This window comes from Portunus trituberculatus, chromosome 15 (genome assembly GCF_017591435.1).
Source record: "Portunus trituberculatus isolate SZX2019 chromosome 15, ASM1759143v1, whole genome shotgun sequence".
Taxonomy (NCBI): Eukaryota; Metazoa; Arthropoda; class Malacostraca; order Decapoda; family Portunidae; genus Portunus; species Portunus trituberculatus.
The window spans coordinates 15147578-15157952 of record NC_059269.1 but is presented as its reverse complement, the minus strand read 5'-3'; the positions used below and the strand labels follow the sequence as shown (position 1 = coordinate 15157952).

The 10375-nt window shown below is 35.8% G+C and overlaps 1 protein-coding gene across 1 annotated transcript; it reads right to left on the bottom strand.

Moving 5' to 3' along the window:
- Positions 1 to 1530: 1530 nt before the first annotated feature.
- Positions 1531 to 8975, bottom strand: LOC123504282 (peroxiredoxin-2-like). The gene is made up of 7 exons (XM_045254690.1): positions 8708 to 8975; positions 6578 to 6695; positions 6164 to 6299; positions 5935 to 6038; positions 5219 to 5384; positions 4781 to 4836; positions 1531 to 4561 (listed from the first exon to the last, which is right to left on the bottom strand). Exons 1-6 carry the CDS (start codon positions 8865 to 8867, stop codon positions 4783 to 4785), a joined length of 738 nt encoding a protein of 245 aa, XP_045110625.1. The 5' UTR covers positions 8868 to 8975; the 3' UTR covers positions 1531 to 4561; positions 4781 to 4782.
- Between the last annotated feature and the right edge of the window lie 1400 nt (positions 8976 to 10375).

Sequence of the window (10375 nt, the reverse complement as noted above, 5' to 3'; positions counted from 1 at the left end):
GAACTGCTGGTGTACTTACTTTCTCAAGGCTACTTTATCTTCTCACACTGTCATCTCACCAGGACTCCTTTTTTCAATGAATTATGGCTCTTTGAATCAACTTTCCTAAAGATACATCACCCACGCATCATTATCTCACTCCCAACTAAGGCGCCATATGATGCCAATGTTGCGGCATACCTATTTTTTTTTCATCAACCAATTATAATCAGCACCAACTTTCTTCTCTTGTAACTCCAATCTACAATACTCCTACCAGTTCGAAGGCTTGGGCAGAATAGCAATGAGAAATTTTATGTTTGTTGTAACAGACTTGAAATGCAACTTCTGATTAGTGATGAAACTGGTGTCATGATAAGTGTGGTACATGGCACTACAAATGAAATGATGTCAAATAATATTCCATTTCACAACAGAGATAAGCATTCGATAATTACAACTATTATCTCCATTTGTGTATATTTTCATTATTTTTTTTCAGAGAGAGAGAGAGAGAGAGAGAGAGAGAGAGAGAGAGAGAGAGAGAGAGAGAGAGAGAGAGAGAGAGAGAGAAACCTTGGTAGGACAAAATATTAAAAAAAAATATTGAATTTGAGTAAATGAATCAAAAGGCAGCAGAAAAATGGACTTCATCTAACATCATGTCTTTAGTAATTGTTTATCTTCTTTCAGTGCATACTTTTGTCTGATGTCAATTTTATGGCTTTCAGGTCAAATGGAGTCCAATGTCTGAATCATCCACTTGTCAGTATATCACTATTATCAGTCTATTCACCCTCCATCTATCTTGATAAAACATTTTCTTCAACATGGTTTGTCACTTCTTGAGATCTACTTGAGGGTTCCATGCCTCTCTTCCTCACTAATGTCTCTTACATCCATTATAAAAATATGTATAAAGATGTAAAACTCAATAAAATGCTATTATAAATGTAGCTGGACTCAATTCAAGCACTAAGCTTGAACCAATCCTGATGACTCTTCCATACACATACCAATATGTACTCATCTACATAAGAAAATGTTCAAAAGTCTAATCACAACTTCCATTACATCACAACACTTATCCTATCTTTACAGAACATCATGTTTGAAACTGATCACGTCAAACACATCTGTGAACAGGAAGAATACTCCAGTAACGGATGATAAACCCATCCTCTCTCATGTCTATCTAGGAGTACAGTAATTGTAAACTTGCGCATGGATTTTTCCAATGGGTAGTCTACCTGGAGATAATGTAGTACATGACAATTCCAACATGTATGAATGCATAGTAAGGAAAATGATTTTGTGAGAGAACTAAGAATCATGTATGAAATTTTCAGCCTTTAAGCTACAGAAAAATGTGAAATATTCATGCAATCCCTTTTTTCAATTAATCTTCCAAGACACTAGGGTACAAAAATTTCTCAAAGGCTCCTGGAAATATGCATGCACTTAGAAAATGTTTAACAACACTGATCCAGTTGACAACACACCTATACATTACTGCAAGGGGAATACAAGTGCTATGATTTAGGGGCAGACTTCATGGAATCAAAATATTTATTAATGTCAAATGTTACATGAATTGGTTACAGGATAATTACTGAACAATTTCAGTAAAATACTGCACATCTTACAATAGTAGTCCAGGTATAAGTTATCCATCAAACACCACCACCTTCATTCACTAATAATTGTAATGGAAAGCTTGAAAAACAAAAAAAAAAATATTTTGTCATCATATTTTAATGCATAAATCAATGTAATAATGGAATTAATTCTACATTCCAATACTCAGTGATAAATTCAGTTTCCAATCCCCTTTAATCACTTGTAAACACTCCCCTTATAACCCTAGTGGTAAATAAGATATTTCCTCAAGTTTCAACTGCACATGCCTATGGAATTAGTATTATACATTACACACATAGCGAGATGAAAACAGTCACTGACATTGTGCAGTTCATTTCTCTAATATACGTATGTATTTATAATAATAATTCATTCTATTTGCTGGTGAAATCTAATAAAATTCTTGGTGAAACTTCTTTAACAAAATATTATTACCTGCTCAAGTTTACAGTAAAGACTCGGTGATTCTGTTGTCAGCAATCTTGAAGTAAGGAATAGAAAAATTATACTCAATATAATGGGCAGGGTTATGTTTAGTAACCTCTCTAAAGCATATGAGAATATCTTGGCCCCTTTATAAAGTATAATGCCTATAAGTACTTTTCAAACATAATATTGTATAAAAAATAATATAAAAAGGAAAAAAATATAAAGCAATAAACTGAATTAGAAATAATCAGAACCATCAAATCACATTATGTTAAACAATGAAGATTACAGAACTTCTAGTATACACACAGAACAATGACTATATAATGTTTGGCTATCTAATGCACTTTATTCTACTCATTAATAAAAATCCTGGTGAAAATTTTAAGGGAAATTCAAATTTCAAGACTTCAGAAAAATAGATAATACTGTACGAAGTAAGTGAGGGCTTGAGAACGTGAGTAGCACCTTCGAAAGAGGACATGGAGAACAAAGCTAGCACCTCACAAGACATCCATGAACTAATCAATGAGATAGTCAGGAGAGAGTGATGATTGCATAAAAGAGATGTAATGATACAAATCTTATGAGATGCTTATGAAGCATTTACAACACCATTAAAATTCACATTTGAATTGTGCGTGTATTAGTTCTGCAGAGGAACAGAGATGGCAGATCGGTTCCCTCACTCAAGGAGGAGTGTCCACAGGATGGTCAGTCATACTGGCCCTGACCTTGCTGGCAGCAACATATTCTTGCCCACTGTCTAACAACCCAGAGTTTATCCCTCATAACAGATGACTCCAAGGGGGGCATTTGGAAGCTGCAGTGACAACACAATCTGTGTGCCTGAGGTGAAGGCAGTGGTGGAGTGTGGCCTGCAGGGACTGCCTCCTTCTTGGTGGTGATGTTGAGGCACAGTGGGACACATGGAGCCCTGCTGCTGGGTTGCGGGTGAAGGCAACGAACCACTATGTATTTGAAGGAGGACTGAAGCCTTGTTTTGACAACCTCCAGCAGGCCCATGGCCACAAACCCCATCGTGTCACCACATCCACCAGCAAACAGGTGTATCAAGGTATCTTTATTAAAACTTACTTCGTCTCAAGATTTCACATACTACACAACAAGAGCAACCCTTCCCCATCACTGGTTCAGACATAACTGGTCGACTCATGTGTGCCTCTATTTCCTTGTCCCCATGGAACCCTCTGTTACGATGGCTGGACCCTGGGTCACTAGACCATGTACAAAAATATGTTGCTGCTAGGAAGGTCAGAGCCAATATGGCTGACCCTCCTGTATACACCCTCCTCCTTGAGTGACACAGCTGATCTACGTTTCTCCATGGGACTAATACATGTGCAGCTTAAATGTGAATCCTAGTGAGGTTAAAAATGCTTCAGGAGCATCTCATAAGGTTTGGATCATTGCAGAGAAGGCAGTAACAGACAGAACAAAAGAGAGATAAACCTTGAGTGTAGCAGCACTGCCATAACAAAAACATACATCAGCACAACAAAGAGACTTTGAACAGAACAACGAGAGCAGTGACTCCACAACAAAAGAGATGATTCAAGAGCAGTGACACCACCCCAAAATAAGAATAAAGTGTGTAGACAGGACAGTTACATAGCCAATGTGTGCAATTTAGTAATCACTTGCTCAGCTGGTTCAAACTTGTCAAAGTGATTACTGTATGTCGCCATTACATTAGAAACATAAGCATTATTTCATTCTCAGACATATCAAATTCATACGTGCATTTTATAAAAACATGTAATCATTCCTGTGCAATCATCCACTTCATATATTCTTGAGCTTGGTCAGCCTATGCTTGAAACAATACATTAACAGTAAAAAAAATAAACAAATAAATAAAACTTAATCGGTTTAACACGTACAAAATATGCGGAGGATACAAACAAGAGGGAGTGTTCTTTTGCAGTTTGTCATTCTTACATTAATACTCCCATTACCTTGTACATTTTATAAAGCCCAACTTTGTTACCTTAAAGCCATCACAATATTTCAGCAGGTACTTTCACTTACAGGCAAACCATGACTTACGAACGTTTCAATTACAAATTGTAATATAGCAATCTTCATCAGTATCATTTACAACATATGTATCTGCTTTTTTGTTTTGTCAAATATTTCCAATTTATCATGTGCTGCATCTTTCTTGTTTTGCTATGTTTATATATGTATTATATTGTTTAAGCTCACAATAATAAATCTAAGAAAGACGGTAGTTTATGGAGAACACCATGATTTAATAATTTCCAAATAAATAAATGCTTTTTAAAGATAACTTATTCATAGGCTGTGGAATGCCAGTACAAACACTCACATGCACACATCTATAGGATATGTGAAACAGCTGCAAGCTTTACTCTTTTTAAAGTATTGACACATTATATATAAGAAAAAAAATGCAGGAATGACTTTACCATTTCTTTCAGAAAATCATCATTTCCTCACAGAAGGGTGCAGCAATTACATGATACACCTGGAAACCAATAAAATATTTGTTAATAATACCTTTATAATATTATGCACTCTCTTATGTCCCTTTAATGGATCACATAAGAGGTTATCACTGGGAATGCTAACAAATGAGATTTCAAATAAGAATGTATGTATGTAATCTCCTTACCTTGGCTAGTCTGCTTCACAGGTAAGTCACATAGACATATTACAAACTGAAATTCTAATGCTAGGCACTCACCTCTACTGATTTGCTTTCTTGAAATATTTCAGTTTTTCCTGTGGATTTGGGATGATCTGGGGGTAAAAGAGAACACCTATATGTAAAAAAATGTTCATCACAAATTAAATCAGTCATAAGAAAGTAAGATCACAAAATACTACCTGACCTACATCAGGCAGTTCTTGTAAACAACCTTAACTTTTTATCTTCCTTAAACCTATCCAACATCCTCCTAAAAAACAGTATGCAGCATTTTCTTACTTTTTTTTTTTTTACTTTTCTTTTAACTATTTGTGATTTATTGTTAGCTATCCTCTTCTTAAACCTCACTTTTGACAATTAATAATCTATTGCAAAAGATACTCATAAATTTTTATAAAGATGTTGATGAGATAAATAAAACAATGAAAAGAATATTCTCAGCAAATCAGATAGGAAGAACAATAGGAATCTTACAGTGTCATCACCAGGCTTCCACCCAGCAGGGCAGACTTCTCCATGTTCATCAGTAAACTGGAAGGCCTGGACCAGTCGGAGAGTCTCATCAACAGATCTCCCCACTGGCAGGTCATTCATAGTAATCTGGCGCAAGACTCCTTTGTCGTCAATGATGAATAAACCCCTGCATTAGGAATAAAAATGCTCTTCTTAACTGCAACTTGAATAAACAGTACACTAATACAGTAGTAACTCAGTAGACATCCTTAACCCATTTTAGAACCTTGGAATTATACCAAACAAATTTTGTCAAATATGATAAATACAAAAGCAATTAGATAAAACAAATGACAAAACCTGGTATAAAAAATATAAAACATTTGCAACCAAAATTTTCCTCTAAGTTTACAGACAATTAAATTTGGATGACAAGAAGAATTTTATATAAGAATAGATATGATAGATATCGAATGAATTTTTTCTGTGCTTTTATCTTATTCAAGTTATTATCTAAAATCTAAAATGTTTCATATATGTGTGTGTATATATATATATATATATATATATATATATATATATATATATATATATATATATATATATATATATATATATATATATATATATATATATATATACAAAGGTTATTCTTTAAACAAAGAACATATTCTAATAATCAGGCAAAAGTATTTGAAATGAAAATTTGAGTTCTTTTTAATGCTGGTAAAACTTACCTGAGAGCAATACCTTGATCTTCTAGGTAAACTCCATAGTCCTTAGAAATCTTGTGAGTGATGTCTGACAAGAGAGGAATCTTCAGCTTACCAAGCCCACCTTCCTGAAACACAAGAATCTTTATTACTCCGATATTTTTGTATTAGTATCTTAATATACAATACTATCAAAGAAACATTAGAAAAGCAACTATTTGAACAAATATTATCTTTCTCTGCACTACTTCACCTTTCGTGGAGTGCTGGTCCATGCAAGGTGAGTGAAGTGAGAGTCAATGGAGCAAGCCACGACCTCTGCATTCAATGCTCGGAACTCTTCCACTCGGTCATTGAATGCTAAGATTTCAGTTGGACACACGAACGTGCTGCAATAAGAGATCATATCAACATTTCCTTGTAGAAACATAAGAATGATTACCAAGATAAACATCTAAGAAAGAGATGGAAAGAACTTATAACTGTAAATATAGGAAAAAACAAATCAGTGAGTATGGACAATGAAGCAGTAAATGAGTAATCTTTAAGTTATTAAGTAAAACATAGATATGATTACTGCAAGTTAAACAGGTGAAGCAATTTGCATTAGGACTATAATACTGACAGAAAAAAAAAAGAAATACAATGACAATTAAAAAGAACTTACAAATCCAGAGGGTAGAAAAAGAAGACTAGGTATTTTCCCCGATAGTCAGTCAACTTTAATTCTTGAAACTGTCCATCAACGACAGCAGTCCCTTCCCAAGCTGGTGCAGGTTTACTTACTGCAAGAAAATAGAAGAAATGTACATAACTGAAGATATTATTAGCAATCTTTACTGAATATAATTCTGATGTAAAGTAGATCTGTCACAAATACAGTTTTCAAGTTATGACTCTTTCCAACTTATGCCAACCTCACTTCTCCAACAATCTTATAGGACCTGTAACCTAACCTAATTATATAAAAAAAAATATAAAGCTAAACAAAAGTTAACAACACAAAACAAATAAATGTAGCTAATCGTTGCAAATGCTACTCGCCAATAACAGCAATAATTTAATCTAACCAAACCTAATCATACAAAAAGTATAAAGCTAAAAAAATTTGACAACACAAAACTAATAAAAGTAGCTAATCATTGTACATGCTGCTCACCAATAACAGCAACACTTGTGGCACTCATAGCCAACACTGCTGTGAAAGGTATAATTTAAGTATTTTCAAAGATTTTTCTGATTATGATGATTTCCAAACTCTTCTGCAATACGCGTTACTTAATTCAATGCTCTCCCACCAAAAAATTATGATTTGCCAAAGGTCTCCCATGATTGTTGGTGATGAGTGGTAGGCATAAGTTAAAGAGTCATAGCTTGAAAACTATCCATTTGAGACAGAAACAAAGTAGAACATCAATCAATTCACCACATCTCATCAGCAAAACAGGCAATATGAAAATAATTGTTTAGATAAAATTGTAAATTGTCCATGTCAATTAATATATACCGGTAAATCTATAGAACAGCAACTCCTTACGTATTCTTTTCTATTACCCCCTTCCCCTGAACAAGCTTGGGGGCACATGGGGAATGGGGGGTTTTGTGCAGGGGAGCCAAAAGAGGCAAGATATGGCGATCTAAAAAAATCTAAGGACAAAAACCTAACCTAACATAACCTAATCTAACAGGGGGGCTGTGCCCCAGATCCTCCATACAACACTAACCTAACCCTAACATAAACCTAACCTAACCCAACCGGAGGAACGCAGCCCCCCAGACCCCCCCTGCAACACTAACCTAACCTAGCGGGGGGCCTGCACCCCTCAGACCACCCCCTGCAACACTAACCTAACCCTAACATAAACCTAACCTACCGTATCCTTGCTTTGAGGCAGCTTCCCTCCCCCCACACTGGTTCTCTTATAGCTTCACACAATATGCCCTACCTCTACCAATACCCCTCCTCACAATACCTTAACGAAAGGATGAAGGTCCTGGCTGGTCCTCTTCTCGATTGTACACTGACTTGCATCGCAGGAGCGATGATTTCCCAGTAATCAAATTCGCAACCTTTACAACTAATGTCCCTGGTGGCCATGGTTCAACTGCGCACACAGATCTCTGTGCACCTGTCTGCCCAGCTGTGCCCCGCCTACGAATACATATAGCAAATTCCCATTGGCGCAGCTTGTGGTGTTAAGAGGTGGTGGCACGTCATTGGACAAAAGAACTATAGACACAATAAGAATCCTATTCAGCAGTTACCCACAAACCCAGGATGTGAACAACAGACAGTCACTTCCTGTTACCCACAAACCCCAGATATATACAACAGACAATAGCAATGTTTACTATTTGGATTCCGAGTGACGTCTCTAATTTCAGTGAGGCAATGTGACATAACCGTGTGTAACCCCCAAACAAGACCATAAGGTACGTGTTCTCCATTAACTACTCATCATTTTATGTTATTATTGCATGGATTAGAGAGGTGGTCCTATTCTAAAGATTTACGATATATATATATATATATATATATATATATATATATATATATATATATATATATATAACTGAAGATGATATGAGAATGAGTAATGCTCTTACTTATAAAGGTAAACCTAACTTGTCTTCCTTCAATTTGACAGTATATCTACAGAACAAGGCCTTCTTCTCTTTCGCCATATGTTTTACCTTAAAGCTTAACAAACCAAATTAAATCACCATATGAATTCAAGTTCAGTCATTCTTATATCACCCTCGCCCACTTACTGGCAGCAAGACATAAATGACCTACTCATGGCAGATGTCCACTGCAGTGTATGGCCTGACGCCCGGCCCTCAGTATTGGGGTACACGGCGCCGCCTGCAAAGGTGTGACACTGCTCCTCTGCCAGGCTGTCATGCACACTTAGACCCACCAGGCACGCTAAGACGGCCAAATTTAGACGCGACATGGTGTAATTGCACGGCAAGGAGGAGATTCTATGCAGGCTTACGTGGGAACGCTCAGCTTGCTTCCGTATGTGGGAGGGGAGCGTGGCAAGCTATCACTGGCAGTTTCTTTTGAATGATCTTGATCTTGAAACTACAGGTCGTTCCTGAGGCCTTTGCCCTTTTGGATCGGCAACTCCTGTAGATGACAGATAAAAGACAAACAGAAAAAACAGTATCATGTATACTGATTGTTCCTACATTTAACATATCTAAATTTCAGTCCAAAGCCTCTTCCATACCTATATGCAACACCCAGCAAACTTTGAAGCAGTATGACCCAACCTCCTCCCTTGCTGTGTATATTTTACTGCAACAATAAAGATATCAATCAATCAATCAATCATCTGTTGATTCATTCATAAAAAAAACATCATCTGCATAAAAGACAAAACATATCTTACCATTCTCTACACTTACTCCTGCATTCATTCTTTTCATTCTGGCAATCAATTCATCTGTATATAAGCTAAAAAAGGGTTAGTGACAATATGCAACCTTGCCTAACTCCTCTCACTCTTCATCCAGTCAGTTTCTACTCCATGTAGGCTATATCAAAATTATGATTCAAAGCTGGCAATCAGGTAATTTAGGTAGGCTACATAAATTATCTGAATGAACAGTTGCTAGTCCCAGCTTCTTTTTAAACAAGCCCACAAATCAAACATGATACATGTGGTGCTGTAACTATAGAGATGAATATTTCCTTATATCAAAATATATTTTCCTTGATGCTGCACTAGTGTGTCTTATGTTAACGTAATTCAGTAAATATTTTCATATTTAATTAGGGATCAAGCAAGAGTTTGCGGCGGATACAGACATGATCTACATTTTCATACACATTCCTGATTAAGTCTACGGAACATATCCATCATATTTCATGTTAGTGCATGGCGTTGACTGTAACTATAGAGATGAATATTTCCTTATATCAAAATATATTTTCCTTGATGCTGCACTAGTGTGTCTTATGTTAACGTAATTCAGTAAATATTTTCATATTTAATTAGGGATTAAGCAAGAGTTTGCGGCGGATACAGACATGATCTACATTTTCATACACATTCCTGATTAAGTCTACGGAACATATCCATCATATTTCATGTTAGTGCATGGCGTTGACTGAGATAAGTTTTGAGTACCTTTACGTATGCGAAGTTATAAGGACAGAGGATAAGTTTCTTCTATTTTCATATCAATTTATTACAATTTGTCCATACAATCTCATGAGATTCTTCAATAATTTGAAAAAGATGCTAAGTAAATTTTCATAATATTATCACATGCAAGTCATCTACCTTCTTGCGATCGTTCTGCCCACATAACAGGTGCAGGTAGGTCATCTCTCATTTAGTAAACAGGTTGACAAAATATTCATAGTAAATAAGGATATAAACCATTCACAATACAATTATTAACGTGCGGTTTACAAGTGAATCAACAGATATATGAATATTGATAAGTGGTA